At 36.1% G+C, this 17961-nt stretch overlaps 1 protein-coding gene across 1 annotated transcript in view; it reads left to right on the top strand.

Annotated features, from left to right (window-relative positions):
* Positions 1–463: 463 nt before the first annotated feature.
* Positions 464–17961, top strand: part of CDKL5 (cyclin dependent kinase like 5) — a 112700-nt gene continuing 95202 nt past the window's right edge. Inside the window, exons 1-2 of the mRNA XM_061136389.1 lie at positions 464–693; positions 4136–4170. Of these exons, the coding sequence (XP_060992372.1) occupies positions 630–693; positions 4136–4170 (99 nt within the window). The 5' untranslated portion in view covers positions 464–629. The remainder of the gene's footprint in view (positions 694–4135; positions 4171–17961) is intronic.

Raw genomic sequence — 17961 nt, 5'->3', positions numbered from 1 at the left:
AAAGTTGTGTGTGTGTGCTCACTCGCTCAGTAATGTCTGACTCTGCGACCCCATTAGTCTGCCAGGATCCTCTGTCCATGGAATTCTCCTGGCAAGAATACTGGAGTGGGTTGCCATTTCCTCCTCCAGGAGATCTTCCTGACCCAGGAATTGAATGCACGTCTCCTGCTTTAGCAGTGTATTCTTTACCACTAAGCCACCTGGGAATCCCTTTCAAAAGTTGCCTGGGGTTAATTCTTTGCCCTGCCCAGGCTTGTTCAGTGTAGTTATAGTATTCATTTCAGATATAGTTAAGTACATTTTTTCAATTGTGTTTCATTTTGGGTACTTCCCTCCTATTAGTAGTAGTAGTGGTAGCGTATGAAACAATGTGGTTTTAAAAGAACTGTACAAAAAGATTGGATAGGTTATTGGAGTACTGAGAAATAAAATTTATGACTTTTAATTGTGTTTGTTCTTTCAGGAAATCATTTAATACTTCACATTAGGACAAATATGTGAAAGTTCCTGCCAACCTGTGAGAACTTCTTCCTTCGGACATTTTTTGTTCTACTTACTGTACAGCTTTCTTAGAAGTTCTTTTTTGATGCCATGTTCTGTGGCTTGCATCTTAAGAGGAGTTTGTCTTCATGAAGATTCCTAACATTGGTAATGTGATGAATAAATTTGAGATCCTTGGGGTTGTAGGTGAAGGTAAGTTTAACATTCTTTGAGCTTTTGAGCAATGTGCAATTATATCTACCACCAAAAAAGTTATTAATTCAAATTTTTTTATGTCAGCTAGGCTTATTTTGACTAACTTAAAATTTATGTAAGTTAAATTTTACTTAATGCATGAGAAATAAATGAATAAATAACTTCTGTTTGTCTATGACAATGATAAACCACATTTTATAAATTCTGAGCCTCACGATTTGGTCATATTTTAACATCTCTGAAATCAGGATGTGTGTTACAATCAGTAATGTCGTGGTTTAATTGGCAGAACTTTTTCTTTCCTAGTAGTACATAAAATAATACTTATAATCAATGACCTCATCAATTTGATGAAATATGGTAATTTGGTTTTTCATAAGTCTTCCTAATTTTCCCTTTTTTTTGGTAATGTTTGCTCTTAAAGATAACTTCATGGAGATTTTGATATATGATTCTTTTAACAGTATAAGTTATTATAATTATGATTTCTTTATATCTTTAAAGCAATGTTACAAAAGCTTGGTATTTCAGAATTTTCAAGTGTATTTTGAATTTCAAAAGAAATTTTACACCTTACCTATGTCAACAGCATAGTTGTTCTGGATTTTAATAGTAAGTTGTTAAATCCTTTTCAAATAAGTAGAAACAATTAAAATATTATGTAATCAATGTGTATTTGCTTCAAGGTCTGAAGTTTGAAGACAAAAAAAAGGATCCTTCTTTCTTCACTTAGCTCCTTTTCCTCTTTTTCAATGATATTCATTATGTAGATAAAATTCATTCTTAATGTCTTATTTACTATTAATTTTATAATACCCGATTTATTACTTTTTTCCATAAGTGTTATATAGACTTATGCTGTAAAAATACTCACTGGCGAACATCAGCTCCTTGGATGTAACAAAGTTGGAATGTTTCAAATTCTGGGCCTAAGTTTTTCCTGTATCATGACCTTTTTCTTAGTATGCCTATAGGTGATCATCTTCTCAGGGATCAGCTTAGATTAACTACAACTACCAGTTGTTGTTGTTGTTTTTCGGTTGCTCAGTCAAGTCTGACTCTTTGCAACCCTCTGGACTGCAGCACACCAGGCTTCCTTGTCCTTCACCATCTCCCAGAGTTTGCTCAGACTCATGTCCATTGAGTTGATGATGCCATCCAGCCATTTCATCCTCTGTCATCCCCTTCTCCTCCTGCCCTAAATCTTTCCCGTCATCAGGGTCTACAACTACCAGAGTGGCATATAAATCAAGATATGTTAGTTTCAGGTTGTAGTCAGAACCATCATTGCTATTTTTTTTCTTTGTAAACTACCTCAGATGCTTCTTGGCTATGAAATACATATACATTAAGGAAATTAAAAGCTGTCAAGCAAACTCGACATCCCTGCAGCCTAAGCAGTGCATTTTCACCCGATAGAAAAACTAACGCGGGCCGTTAAATGAGGATTGGATGACTGCTTGGTGATTGTGGAGTTCAATTGGATGGCTATAAGGGCTGGTTTCATCCTAACTGGGATAATAAGATTCTTCCATCTCGACCAACTGAAGGATACTTACTCTGGTTCCCCAATCTCTGTTGCAGACACATTTTCCAGTTTCATCTCCCTGAAGTCTTCTTTTCAGACACGAACACAGGCTTTGCCTGTCTGTAAATGTCAATCATTTCTGCCAACTTCAGTTATCGTATATTACATTTTGATTCTCCTAATTAGATTTTTTCACATTATAATTTTGCCTCAATTTCCTTGCTGTCAACTCTGTGTTCTGGGTTTAAGGACATAGTTGATTGGCTAATTAATAGGATAAGTAACCCAAAAGGTAGTGATGTATCTCATTTGAAATGTATCAAATAAAGTGGGAGTGCTTAGCTACAAATGGTCAGAGATCCTTGGACTACTTATGCTGGTGCCATTGAACTTAGTATTTATGGCAAAAATGTAGCAACTCCTACTAGTTATTAATTGGAATGCTGAGGTGCTGCTGCTGCTAAGTCGCTTCAGTCATGTCCGACTTTGTGCAACCCCATAGACGGCAGCCCACCAGGCTCCCCCGTCCCTGGGATTCTCCCGGCAAGAACACTGGAGTGGGTTGCCGTTTTCTTTGTCCAATGTGTGAAAGTGAAAAGTGAAAATGAAGTTGCTCAGTAGTCTCCGACTTTGTGCGACCCCATGGACTGCAGCCTACCAGGCTCCTCCGTTCATGAGATTTTCCAGGCAAGAGTACTGGAGTGGGGTGCCATTGCCTTCTCTGATGCTGAGGTGAGGCCTGTACTATTTTGTGAGTCAGAGAAGACATTCTAGTGTCCTAGAAGAGAATTTAATTGTCTCCTAGGAGAGAGAACGTATTTGATAGGCTCCATGCTTGAGCCTACCCTTGTGAAACCATTAGCTCTTAAATTTTGAGTTCCCTAGAATCTTTTGAGGTAATTTTAATTTACTCTTTTTTTTTTCCAATTATTTTTATTAGTTGGAGGCTAATTACTTTGCAACATTGCAGTGGGTTTTGTCATACATTGACATGAATCAGCCATGGAGTTACATGTATTCCCCATCCCGATCCCCCCTCCCACCTCCCCCCCCCCCCAGTTCCCCTGGGTCCTCCCAGTGCACCTGGCCCGAGCACCTGTCTCATGCATCCCACCTAGGCCGGTGGTCTGTTTCACCATAGATAATATACATGCTGTTCTCTCGAAACATCCCACCCTCACCTTCTCCCACAGAGTCCAAAAGTCTGTTCTGTACATCTGTGTCTCTTTTTCTGTTTTGCATATAGGGTTATCATTCCCATCTTTCTAAATTCCATATATATGTGTTAGTATGCTGTAATGTTCTTTATCTTTCTGGCTTACTTCACTCTGTATAATGGGCTCCAGTTTCATCCATCTCATTAGAACTGATTCAAATGAATTCTTTTTAACGGCTGAGTAATATTCCATGGTGTATATGTACCACAGCTTCCTTATCCATTCGTCTGCTGATGGGCATCTAGGTTGCTTCCATCTCCTGGCTATTATAAATAGTGCTGCGATGAACATTGGGGTGCACATGTCTCTTTCAGATCTGGTTTCCTCAGTGTGTATGCCCAAGAGTGGTATTGCTGTTCTTAGGTCCAAATCACATCTCTATAAATTTTTAAATGTCTGAAGTAAAATTTTCCTTAAAAAGAGAAACATTAAAAAAAAAAAAGAGAAACATTAAAAAGTACATGCTTGTTGGGGAAATGAGTTGTTTATACTCTTGGTTTATAAAAAATATATGAGAAATATTCATGCTTTCTTTGTATATGGCTCATTGCATTATTACTGCAGAATATTATCATTTTAGGAATCACTGTTATTCCATATTTTGATAGCCACTGTAAATATAATAGAACTTTGATTTTTCCAAGAGCTGTACTTTGTATACGTGTCCCTAATAGTGTACTTCTTTTTATTATAGGAGCCTATGGAGTTGTACTTAAATGCAGACATAAGGCAAGTACATGGTTTTTAAAAGGAAAATATCTGTTTAACATTTTTGAAACTAATGTAGTATTCTGTGCATGTGGGCATATAATTAAAACTGTCTGTCTGTGATGATGGTGATGCTTAATGAAGAATTAATATGGGAACCTAAAAAAAGAGACTACTTTGGGTAAGCTTTATCATGATTAGTCATTAGTTTTTTATACTCATGTGCTATTTTTTTCAACTGACCTATATGTGGATGGGAAGCTGCCTAATGGGAAAAGAGAAAAGGTGGTAGAGAAGAAATCAAAGTAGTGGCAGATTTAATTTATGTCCAAGAACTTAAGAGCAAGGAGTTTCATGCAGTCAGTGTTTTTCTTGTAGAACCAGTAACTTAGATTGCTTATTGGGTCAGAATCCAGATTTTGAAGGGTAGTGGATAGGTGTTTGGTTATGAAATAGGGCTTGAAGTAATAGTGTATGATTATGACTCTTAGCTGTTGTTGGTCACCCTTGAATAGCCTTGAAATGAATCTTATTATATAGATAATTTGACTATGGTTAATAATCACCAGTTATTCAGGGAGGTTATTTCAAGTTTCCACAGGTGTTGCTGTATTGAGCATATTTTACTCAGAGACTACCTTTAACCTGGCAAGTGTTGAAGCTGTAACAATTTCAAACATTAGGTTAAATATTTTTCTAATATGGTATAGCTAGTCTGAATGTTAATATCTGGCCTCATACTATTTTGTGCATATTTTGTTAAGACCAAGGTTTAAATTTTTTTGATATTTTATAGTGATATGATTTATATTTGAGATGAGCTTAGCAATTTAGTCTGAGTCATTTAAACTCTCAAATCTGTCACAACACACATAAAGATGATGTAATTTTTATGTTTGCTTTTTCTTTCCTACTGTACAAAATATTACTTAACATTTTGAATTTAAGGCTTCATGACAACTGATGTATTTTGGATTTTACATCACATATCTCTTTAATTCAAAGAATTTTCTATTTTTGAAATTGGGTATTTGAATTATTTTATGTTGATAATAGTTATCTGAAGACCTCTGCCAGTAAATCTTAAAAAAATTATTTGAATACTGTTGGCTCTTGATTCAGGATGACTAAGAATTTAAAATAATAAATATAGTCAAAATAATAGCCCCTTAAATTTCTAATTAAGGAATATCACTGCAGTTTGAAATTAAACAAATAGCTGTCTAGTGAAGTGCTGTGCTTTTAGGGAGGTGCCTTGAGTTAAATTTAGGAAGTTTTAAAAACATTCTTGGATAAATACTATTCAGGGGACATAGGTTATTAGTGTCCAAATTAAATTTGAGTCTTTCATGAACATAATACCCCTTTTAGTATACTGTGGCTCTGTTGATACAACATAGCCAAGGGAAGCTTCAGTTCTTAGTCTTACTCCTTGAATTTTAAAACCCAGGGATTTCTGATACATATTGGCACATCTTCCAACAGTATTTTCTCTCAGTTGTTGCACTTCTTCCTGTGACCTTTCTCCCTATACTTTCATCTAGTTTGCTCATTTGTTAAGACATGCTTGTTAACTGTACTTGGTTCTCATATGCACACTATTAGTGCTGGCAAGATGGGCTCAGAGTGAGACTGGATGGGAACTAGTGTCACTGCTCTTGGGAAACCACCTCTAAATGTGAACTCTGATTCCTTTGTCCATGTGCAGGGCATTTTGAGTTCTAAGGATGAATAAACCGTAGTTTTCTTGCCTTTGTATGTCTTATGGTCTATCTGAAGAGTTAGAAGAATGTATATTTTTTCAAAAACACACATGTGAGATTGCTGCAAATGAGATTGCATCTTAAAAAAAATACCTCTTTTTACTGCCCCTCACTAAGGAGGGACTCACAGACCAGCTTTCTGAGTATTGTTGTTTTTTCCTTTCATGCACCAAAAAAGATACCACTGGATGGAAAAATTGAAGCATAAATTAGTGTCTATCTCAGAGTAATATAGAATTTTTTCTAGAATTTGCAGTTGTTTCATCATTAGACTTGTTATAGTATACCCTTTTTTCAGCTAGAATCGGGCCTTCAGATCTTTCCCTGGCTATCCAAAAATAGAAGATTTGATGCTTCCGATAAGATTTACCCTTTCGGATCAAACAAATGGATATCTATGAAATATCACAGTATAGTTAAAAAAAAAAGGATATAAACCTCTCTTTGGTGCCTATTATGTGTAAAGTTATCATGCCCATATATCTTCCATACTTTCAAAATTTTTAATAAAATGCTTATAAAAATGTATAAACCAGGTTGGTTGTGATTACTTACACAGGTATGTGTGATTGCTTGTGCATAAATTGGATCTCTTTTTGAGAAGCTTGGCTATGGTTGTATGTATAGTTAAATAATTTCTAGTGTATGGTGTATTTCAACAAGTATGAAAGAAAGTCACTGTTTTAATCTGTGTTCTGTTGCAAGAAATTTAGAGGTCGTGTTTATAAACAGATGTATCTTGTCTTTTGTAAACATAATATGATATTGGGCTTTTCCAGGCCAAAGATCAGTTCTTAATTTACTGAAATAAATGCTACCCAATTAAAAAAGAAAAATATAATTGTACTCTCTTTTTGACAGCTTCTGTTATCTTTATATGAACACTCTTAGCAGTGACTGTTAAGCTGTTTATGGGGATTTATAATTTTACTTGCATTTGGAAAAAGCTCTGACTTGGACCTTTACCCTACAAATGTGTGTTGCTTATTTTCTTTTTATTTGTGTGTCTGCTTTGAAGTGCCCAAGAAAGGGGAGGTATGTTTTAGAGCACACTTTTCTTCACAGAAGCCCCAAGATGTCATCTTCATAACAAAATGGGGAGAATGGAATGGAGTTGAAATAGGGAGATGTGATTAGAACTTGAGGCAAGAGAGAGGATAGAGAGAACTGGAGATTGATGATAATCGAGTCTAGGACACGGAGTGCTGATTCATGTAGTTCATTTCCTATGGCTATAGTTGACTTATGAGAAGTTTTTGTTTGTTTTGGAGTAGTAGGTGTATATGCTCTTGAATAACTAGTTATAAAAACTGTGAATAATCCAGTATTGGGGTACAGCCTGTAAGTATTAAATGATAAACTTGACTTAAATTAGAGAAAGTGAAAGTGAAGTTGCTCAGTCGTGTCCGACTCTTTGCGACCCCATGGACTGTAGCCCGCCAGGCTCCTCCATCCATGGAATTTTCTAGGCAAGGGTACTGGAGTGGGTTGCCATTTCCTTCTCCAGGGGATCTTCCTGACCCAGGGATCAAACCCGGGTCTCCCACATTGCAGGCAGACGCTTTACCATCTGAGCCACCTGGGAACCAAAAAGGAAAGACACTGAAGAGAGCTTTTGCAGAGTAGTGGGTCCCTGTGGAGGGATTAAAGATGATCTCAAGGATTGGTGGTAAATTGGAAAAGCATTGGTATCATTTTACCTGACTTGAAAACTTAGAAAGGGTGTATAAGTTTGAAGGGAAAGATGAGTTTGGCTTTCATAATAAAGAATAAAATGTCAGCAGAGTACCAAACCTGATATTAGTAAATACCACATATTGAGCATCTACCATATGTGGTAGGTAGGCAATCTATTTGATGTTTTACCTTTAATCCCCACAACCCCCACTCTCCATCCCTACTTTATAAATGAGAAAACTGAGTCAGAGAGAGGCTGTGTAATAGAGCCAAGATTATGCAGCTAATAAGTGGCAAAACCAGGCTTTGATCTGAGTCCAGAAATAGCTTCCTTGTGCCCGAGATGAAACTGAAATGATATGAATCTTCCAAGAGGGAGAGCAGAGCAGAGTGAAAGACGTGTTTAAATGATCTTACTGAAAGGAGAAGGAGCAGACCTCTTGCAAGCAAGGAAAAAAAGATTTTTTTAAGTGGCATTCACTAATAGTTAAAAATCTCATAAAAAGATCCATGATGATAAGGATTGAGGGGTGAGAAAATCCATTTCACTTAACAATGCCATTTATTAATGACTTCTCTAAGTCAAATGATACATTAATGCCAAATAGCAAGAGGTTAAGGAGAGAGTAGATAGAGAAGATCTGGATTGCATCATTCTTCTCTTGTGAGAGTTCAGAAATTGAGATTGAGAGTAGTAGGAAGAATAGATTTGATTAAATATTTTCTAGTTAGGAATATCCATATTTCCCCTACTGATAGGCATTCTTTGGATATTTGTTATTGTTTAATAGTCATAAATTTAGCTTTTGTTATAAGCCTTGATTTTTAGCAAGCAATATGTATTTTTGAATCAGCGATTCCATTTTTCCTTTTCACATTAATTTTGTTTTTCTACCAAAAAACTGAGTGATGATTTGGTTACTTTTTTAAAAAATCAAACTGTTTTAAGAAGATGCTTGAGGAAAAGTCCATGAACCATTATCAGTTTAACAAATTATTTATAGTTGCCATCTAAAACCATAGTTATTCTCTACTGGAACAAAATAAACTTTTTTCAGGGTTTTTCCCCACATTAAATAAAGCAAATGTTTTTCTTTAATTTTTAGTCAACCATGAGAAACAGAATATATGGGATTAATTATGTTAATTACTTTGTCATTTTATTCCTCCTTACTTAAATAAAAGTAACATGTGGGTTCTTGCTTTTGTGTGCAAAATTTCTAGCATTTGAAGAAGATTATAGAGAGACTTGGGGTTTTTCATAAATATTATAAGCAGCTGGAAATATTTCAATATCAATTGGTTATTTTATCATAATTTTTAAAATTAATTACATTCTGAAATGACGTGAATTTACTGCAGGTTATGAAGATTAATGAGATGTCAGCGTTAAACTGGACTTCAGGTCAGGAACAAAGATAGTAGGAATCAGTAATGGGGGAAAACATCTGCCTCTTCTTACAGAGGCACTCATGTAGAACAGATACTTCTGTGTGGTTTCCTTTCTTGACCAGGTTTTTGTTGCTGATCCAGTTAATTGTAGAACAGTCTCTGGAAGAGGACAAAAGTGTCATCAAGATTGTACTTCTTTGTATTATAATATTTTGCATTTTCAATTCTGCTAGTCAAAGGAAAAATTGCCCATGTTTCTGTTGTCTTATTTTTAGTAAAACAAATAATGACTCGTGTGAATTTCCAGATGAGTCTGACTGTAGGGTAACAAAAGAATCTGGGGCTTTTGTAGGTTTCCTGGTTGCATTTATCCTTTTCATCCTAATCTGGATTTTGTTTTTTGTTTGCTCTTAGTAAATGAGATAAGAGAATGGTCATATTGGAACTAGCCCCACTACTAGCTCTGCATGCATTGTCTGCACAGAAGGCTTTACCTCATTCATCCTTCATGTAGTGACTCAGTTCCTAAATGCTCATCCCTCCTCCCATCCACAGCCCCCCAATCTAGAGGATGAGTTGGCTGGAGCACAAGATGGACTTTAAAGTTCCCTTTTCTGCCAGTCATAAAAACGTAATTATTCCCTTCTGTAAGAGAACATTCTTTCTATACCTTCTTAAGATGAGTAATTTTATTAGTCTTTGATAAATGTCTATGCTTAAGGGATTTAACTGGTTCTTTAATGTGACTTTAAAGCTTCAGGGACCAAAAAATAAGTGTCAGTCATTTTTCTACACAAGCCCAAAATATATAGACATTAGCAGTATAAGAAAAGTAGCTGATCAACAAACGCCCATATAGTGGATACTTTTAAATAGTTCATCATAACTCTTAATGAGTTGTTGAAATCAGTAACTCAAAAGTAGTGCATGAGGATCTTTTTATATAAAAATAATCCACCCCTGAATATTATAAGCTATAGTTCATATTCTACAGTGCTTTTGAACTTTACTATTTCTTAATTTAAAGGTTTAAAAAAAAAAAGGTTTGTTCCCTATGTTAAAATATTTTAATTTAAAAAGAAAAACCTTTCTACTTTTTCTACTTAAAGCACTGTGTTCGAGGCATGGTATTGTAAAGTAAGATTCAACCAAATATCTTTTTAGGAAAAATCTATTGAGTACCTGTGGGCCAGATCTGGTCTGCCACTTATTTTATGGAACCTAGCCACGCTCTTTCACTTACGTTTTTGCTATGGATGCTTTTGCACTAAAATGACAGAATAGTTTCAACAGAGACCGTATGACATACAAAGTCTAAAATAGTGTATTTATTTTGTGACCCTTCCTGAACAGAAGTTTGCTGACTCATGCTGAGCAAGCCCTAACTAGGAGAATACAGTGGAAGCAGAACAGTGGCCTCAGTGGACCAACAATCTCAGTTTCTGTTTGTCTCTTGGCCCTTGGCGCTCTTGGAGTCTGAGGAATAGAATTAATAAAGTGTGGGACTTCCACTGAAAATTATTTTTCCCTTGAGCTGAGCTTGAGTAAATCTTTTGGCTGGTTAAGTAGGAAGTTTTATATTGGTTCCCTCTTTCACGATCAAGTATCAGAATGGAGAATTGGACTTTCTAGGAACTGGGCATGCAGAGACACATGCACTATTCACTCTGTGTTTCATCACTGGCCTGAATAGCTCTCTTTTCATTCAGAGGTGAATACAAAGAAGAAAACAGTCTTCACTGAGACTATGAAAGGTAACTTGAGTTCATGAGAAGGACATTCTCACAAATATGAAGAGGAAAATTCTTTAGAGGCAAAGAAATTTGAGATAACTTCCCAATATTGTATAATTCAAGTGACCATAAATGAGAAGAAGCAATAGTGATAATCTCTGTTTCAAGTATCTCTTAACTTCCAGGCATTGTGCTGGACTTGGTGTTTTATTTTCATTACTCTTTAGATCCTCACAACAGCTATAAAAGTTAGAAAGAATTACCTTTCTTTTAAATGGAGGAAACTGATGCTCAAATAGGTTAATTTCCTAAAAACCATACAAGTTAATAGGTGCTTGAGCCAGGAAATAAACCACATAGGCCCTTATATTTTTTAAATTGACATACAGTTGATTTACAGTGTTGTGACCTTTTTAAAAAAAAAAAGGAAGTAAAATTCACATAATATAAAACCAACCATTTTAAAGTGTACAGCTCAGTAGCATTCAGTACATTCACAATATCGTACAATCACTACCTCTATCAAGTTTCAAAACACTTTATCACCCCCTAGAAAAACCCTATACCCATTAAGTACTCATTGTTTGTTTCTCCCTTTCTCTGACTCTGGCAAACACAAATCTGCTTTCTGTCTCCATAGATTAACCTATTCTGGATATTTCATATAAAGGGAATCACATACAATTTGTGGCCATTTGAGTTTGACTTCTTTCACTTGGTGTAATGTTTTTGAGATTCATCCATGTAGCCTGTATCATTATTTCATTCCTTTTTTTTTTATGACTGAATAATATTCCGTTGTGTGGCCATACCACATTTTGTTTATCCATTTATCTGTAGATGGACATTTAGGTTGTTTTCACCTTTTGATTATTGTGAATAGTGTTGCTGTGAACTTTTATGATCGAGTTTTGTTTGAGTCCCAGTTTTCAGTTCTGTTGGGTTATATACCAAGAAGTGAAAATCCTGGGTAATATGAGAATTCTGTGTTTAACATTTTTGAGGAATCACGTAACTTTTCTAAAGTGGCTGTACTGCTTTACATTTCTGCCAGCACTGTACAAAGGTTCCAGTTTCTCCACATCTTTGCCAATACTTGTTTCCTTATTTTACTATTTTTTTACTGCAGCCATCCTAGTCTATAGCTGTATCATATTATGGTTTTGATTTGCATGGCACTAATGATTAGTGGAAAATTCTGAAAGAGGTGAGAATACCAGACCACCTGATCTACCTCTTGAGAAACCTGTATGCAGCTCAGAAAGCAACAGTTAGAACTGGACATGGAACAACAGACTGTTTCCAAATAGGAAAAGGAGTACGTCAAGGCTGTGTATTGTCACCCTGCTTATTTAACTTATATGCAGAGTACATCATGAGACACGCTGGGCTGGACAAAGCACCAGCTGGAATCAAGATTGCCAGAAATATCAATAACCTCAGATATGCAGATGACACCACCCTTATGGCAGAAAGTGAAGAGGAACTAAAAAGCCTCTTGATGAAAGTGAAAGAGGAGAGTGAAAAAGTTAGCTTAAAGTCAACATTCAGAAAACTAAGATCATGGCACCTAGTCCCATCACTTCATGGGAAATAGTTGGGGAAACAGTGGAAGCAGTGTCAGACTTTATTTTTGGGGGCTCCAAAATCACTGCAGGTGGTGATTGCAGCCATGAAATTAAAAGACACTCCTTGGAAGTAAAGTTATGATCAACCTAGATAGCATATTAAAAAGCAGAGACGTTACTTTGCCAACAAAGGTCCGTCTAGTCAAGGCTATGGTTTTTCCAGTGGTCATATATGGATGTGAGAGTTGGACTGTGAAGAAAGCTGAGCACTGAAGAATTGATGCTTTTGAACTGTGGTGTTGCAGAAGACTCTTGAGAGTCCCTTGGACTGCAAGGAGATCCAACCAGTCCATCCTAAAGGAGATCAGTCCTGGGTATTCATTGGAAGGACTGATACTGAAGCTGAAACTCCAATACTTTGGCCACCTCATGCAAAGAGTTGACTCATTGGAAAAGTCCCTGATGCTGGGAGGGATTGGGGGCAGGAGGAGAAGGGGACGACAGAGGATGAGATGGTTGGATGGCATCACTGACTTGATGGGCATGAGTTTGAGTAAGCTCCAGGAGTTTGTGATGGACAGGGAGGCCTGGCGTGCAGCGATTCGTGGGGTCGCAAAGAGTCGGGCACGACTGAGCGACTGAACTGAACTGAACTGAATGATTAGTGATGTTGGACATCCTTTCATGTGCTCTTGGCTATTTGTAAGTCTTTGGAGAAAAGTCAAGTCCTTGGCCCATTTTTGATTAGGTTATTTCAACCATTTGTTGAAAGGACTTCTGTCTCCATTGGATTGTCACTGCTTATTTATCAAAGATCAGCTGTGTTTGTGTTGAGTCTGCTTTTGGGATCTGTGTTTTGTTTCATTGATCTATATGTCTATTCTTCACCAATATTATACTCTCTTGATTTACTGCAGCTTTACAGTAAGTCTTAAAGTCATTTAGTGTCAGTCTTTCAATTTTGTTGTTCTTTTTCAATATTGTATTGGCTATACCAGGTCTTTTGCCTTTCTGTATTATCTTTTAAATCAGTTTGTTGATATTCACAAAATAGCTTGCTTGGATTGGGATCACATTAAATCTGTAGATTGAGTTGAGAATTGACATCTTAACAATATTGTGTCTTCTAATCAATGAGTACAGAATATCTCTGCATTTGATTTTTCTCTTTTTAATTTTTCAACAGTTAGTTTTTTACATGCGTATCTTATAATTGTTTTGTTAGATTTATTGCTAAGTATTTTTTTTTTTCTTTTGGTGATGATATAGATGGTATTGTTTTTCATTTTTTTAAAAACATTATTTTTGGCTGTGCTAGGTTTTTGCTGCACTCAGCTTTCTCTAGTTGTGATGAGCAGGGGCTCCTCTTTGTTATGGTGCACAGGCTTCTCGTTGCAGTGGCTTCTCTCGTTGGGAGCACAGGCTCTAGGCTCGAGAGCTCATTAACTGTGGCTTGCGGACCCTAGAGTGTGTACTCTCTTGCTGTGTTGCATGGGCTTTAGTTGCCCACGGCATGTGGAATCTTCCTGGGCCAGGGATCAAACTTGTGTCCCCTGCATTAGCAGGCAGATTCTTATCCACTGTACCACCAGGGAAGTCCTGTTTTTAATTTTTAAATTCCAGTTCATTGCTGGTATATAGGAAAGCAGTTGACTTTGTATATTAGCTTTGTATCATATGACCTTTGCTAGAATTGCTTATTAGTTTCAGTGTTTTTTTTTTTAGAGGCGGGGTAGATTCTTTGGGATTTTCTTCATAATCAGTCATCTCATCTGCAAACAAAATAGTTTTATTTCTTCTTCCCCAATCTGTATACCTTTTATTTCCTTTACTTATTTTGTATTAGTTATGAATTCCAGTACAGTGTTTAATACAAGTGGTGAGAAGAGACATTCTTGTCTTTTTCTGAGCTTAGTGGGAAGGCATGCCGTTTCTCACCATTAAATATGATGTTTTTAGCTTGTAGGTTTTTTTTAGATGTTCTTTATCAAGTTGAGGAAGTTCTCTCTAAGATTGCTAAGAGTATCATGAATGGGTATTGGGTTTTGTCAAATGCTTTTCTACATCACTTGATATAATCATGTGGTTTCACTTTCCTCTGTTGATTATAAATTAATTTTAGGATGTTGAACCAGCCTTGCACATCTGAGATAAATCCCACTTGGTTGAGATGTGTATTTCTTCTTGTAGCATTGCTGAATTTGATTTGATAATATTGGTTGCAGATGTCTATGTCTAATCCATGTGGGTGAAAGTGAAAGTTGCTCAGTCCTGTCCGACTCTTTGTAACCCCATGGACTATACAGTCCATGGAATTCTCCAGGCCAGAATACTGGAGTGGGTAGCTGTTCCCTTCTCTAGGGGGTCTTCCCAACCCAGGGATTGAACCCAGGTCTCCCACATTGCAGGCAGATTCTTTACCAGCTAAGCCACAAGGGAAGCCCCTAGTTTATATAATTTGCCTTTTAATGTCTTTATCTGGTTTCAGGATTGGTAATACCCTAATGTGGCCTCATAGAGTTCTCTTTGAAGTATTTTTCTACTTTTGTTTTCTGGAAGAGATTGTAGAGAATTTCTTCCTTTCATAGATATAGGCCTATTCACATCATCTATTATTTTTCCTTGTATAAATTTTGATAGTTTGTTTCTTTCAATGAATGGGTTCACTTATCTAAGTTATCAAATATGTAGGTGTAGATTTGTTTATAATATTCCTGTATTGTCCTTTTAATGTCCATGTGATTTATAATGATGGCTCTTCTTTCATTTGTTATTAATAATTTGTGTCTTCTCTCTTTTTTTTTCTTTGTTATCTTGTCAAAGGTTTATCAATTTTATCAGTTGTTGGTCCTTTAATGGACGGGAACCTGGTGGTCCGGAGAGTAAGAGAGAGAGAGAGGCTGATATCCCCTGGTTTACGCGGAAAGCCAATAGAGTCCTGTTCTTAGTGCTCACGCTGCTGCACATAGGCACCAGGCACCCTCTCAAGTGGGTCTTAGAAGCCCGGGCAAGAAAGTGAGCCCAGCAGGCCTCTGCGCTCCAAGGAATTGGCCAGAAATAGAGAGAGAGAGAGAGAGAGAAAAGAAAGAAAAAAAGAAAGACACGGGGACCAAAGCTCTGATGGAGCAAAGGTGTTTTAATCAACATGGCGTGGGCATATATACTGTCTTGCAAGGTGGTTATTCTCAGCAAAGACAAAGATTAAAATTCCAGACTTAGAAAACATAAGATGATCCCTATCAGAGAGTTGCAAACAATCACCTTTTACCGTATGGCTCATAAAAAGGAAGAGGGTACTGATCACTGTAATGAGAAATGCCTGGATTCCTCAGCCCCGGGAAAGGCGTGCCTCTCCTCTTAATTCCTGAATATTCAGGAATCAATAAGGGCCAGAGGGTTCCTGACAGATCCAAAACAGCACACAGGAAGCCTCTTGTTAAATGCTTCCTGACAATCAGGGTTTTCAAAGAACCATCTATTGTCTCCACTGGTTTTTCACTGTTGAGTTCCTGTTTTCAATTTTGATTACTGCTATAATTTTTACTGTTGTAGTCTCTTATGCATTTACTTTAGTCTTAAGTTGTCCTTCTTTGCCTTATTTCCTAAGGTAGAAGCTTAGGTTGTCAATTTTAAGCCTGTTTTCTTTTAGACTATATGTATACAATACTATAAACTTTTCTCTAAGGCCTGCTTTTGCTGCATTATATATATTTTGATTTTCATTTAGTTAAAAATATTTTAAAAATCCTCTTTAGATTTCTTCTTTGACCTACGTATATTTAGAAATGTATTATTTAATAGTTAAATATTTTGAGATTTTCCAGCTATCTTTTTGCTACTGATTTCTAGTTTAATTCCATCGTGGTGTGAGAGTATACTTTGTATGATTTTTATTCTTTGAATTTTTGTGAAGTTGTGTTTTGTGGTGTAGAATTTGGTCTATATTGATGAATATTCCATGTGACTTGAGAATAATATGTATTCTGCTGTTGTTGGATGAAGTGTTACATAAATAGCAGGTAGATCTAGTTGATTGATGGTGCTTTTCAATTCACCTATCTTTATTCTTTTTTTTTTGGCCTACTGGATCTGTCAGTTACCTAATGGGGGTGTTGAAGTATCCAACTATAATAGTGGATTTGTTTATTTCTCTTTGCAGTTCTGTCCTTTGCCTCATATATTTTGATGCTTGTTTGGTGCATACATATTAAGGATTGTTGTGCCTTCTTGGAGAGTATATCATTTTCTAATGCCCCTCTTTATCCTGTTAATTTTTCTTGTTCTAAAGTCTTTGTCTAAAACTGATATAGCTACTTCAGCTTTCTTTTGATTAATATTACAATAACAGGGTATATCTTTCTTCGTCCTTTTGCTTTTAACCTAGATGTATCTTTATATTTAATGTGAGTTTTAAAAATCTACTCTTGACAGTCTCTTTTAATTGGTGTATTTAGGCCATTCACATTTAAAGTGAGTATTATATATATATACTTGGATTAATATGAACCATGTTTATTACTTTTCTATTTGTTATACTCCTTTTTCTAAAATCAATAATTGGTCCCCTTTTTCTGCCTTCCCTGATTTCAGTTGACCATTTTGTATGATTCTGTTTTCTCTCCTCTCAGCATGTCCAGTATATTTCTTTTTAAAAGGGTTTTTAGTTGTTGCTCTAGAGTTTACAGTGTATATTTACAACTTATCTAAGTCTACTGTCAGATAACTCTTATCTGCTTTTCAGATAGTGGAGGTACCTTTCATTTTACATATCCATTTGCTATAATCAGCAAATACGCTATTACTGTTATTACTTAGAGGAGTAGGAAATGGCTACCCACTCCAGTATTCTTGCCTGGAGAATCCCATGGACAAAGGAGCTTGATGGACTACTGTCCATGGGGTTGAAAAGAGTCGGACACGACTGAGCTTGCACACACATTGTTACTTAGAACAATTATCTATTAAGAATAAGAAGAATAGATTTTTTTAACTTCATTTATGCCTTCAATGATTTCTTTCCTTTTTCCTTTGTTTGGATCTGACTTTCTGATCTATGTCGTTTTCTTTCTCTGAAGAACTTTTTAAAAACAGTTTTTACTAGGCAGGTCCACTAGTGACAAATTCCCTCAGTTTTTGTTTATCTGAGAAAGTATTTCTCCTTCACTTTTGAAGGATAATTTCACTGAATGCTTTCTAGATTCATTTTTTTTTCTTTCACCACTAAATATTTCACTTCCTGGCTTCTGAGAAGTCAAATGTACTTCTTACCCTTGTTTTCTATAAGTAAGGTGTTTTTTCCCCCCTCTGACTTCTTTCATAATTTTCTCTTTGCGTTTGATTTTCTGTAGTTTGAATACAGTATGTTTAGGTGTGGAGTTTTCGGGTATTTATCTTACTTGTTGTGCTCCGAGCTTCTTGGATATATCATTTGGTGTCTTTGATTTGGAAGACATTGATTTTGGAAGATTCTCAGCAGTTATTCCTTCAAATAGTTCTCTTTTGTCTCATTCTTCTTCTGGTATTTCAGTGACACCTTTTGTAATTGTCCCATGGTTCTTGGATATTCTTTTCTCCTTTTTAAAATTCGTTTTTCTGTTTGCATTTTAGTTTGGGAAATTTCTCTGACATATCTTTAAACTCACTGATTGCTTCGTGGCTGTGTCCAGTCTACTGATGAGT

This window comes from Dama dama, chromosome X (genome assembly GCF_033118175.1).
Source record: "Dama dama isolate Ldn47 chromosome X, ASM3311817v1, whole genome shotgun sequence".
NCBI classification, from domain to species: Eukaryota; Metazoa; Chordata; class Mammalia; order Artiodactyla; family Cervidae; genus Dama; species Dama dama.
This window is presented reverse-complemented; position numbering and strand designations above follow the sequence as displayed.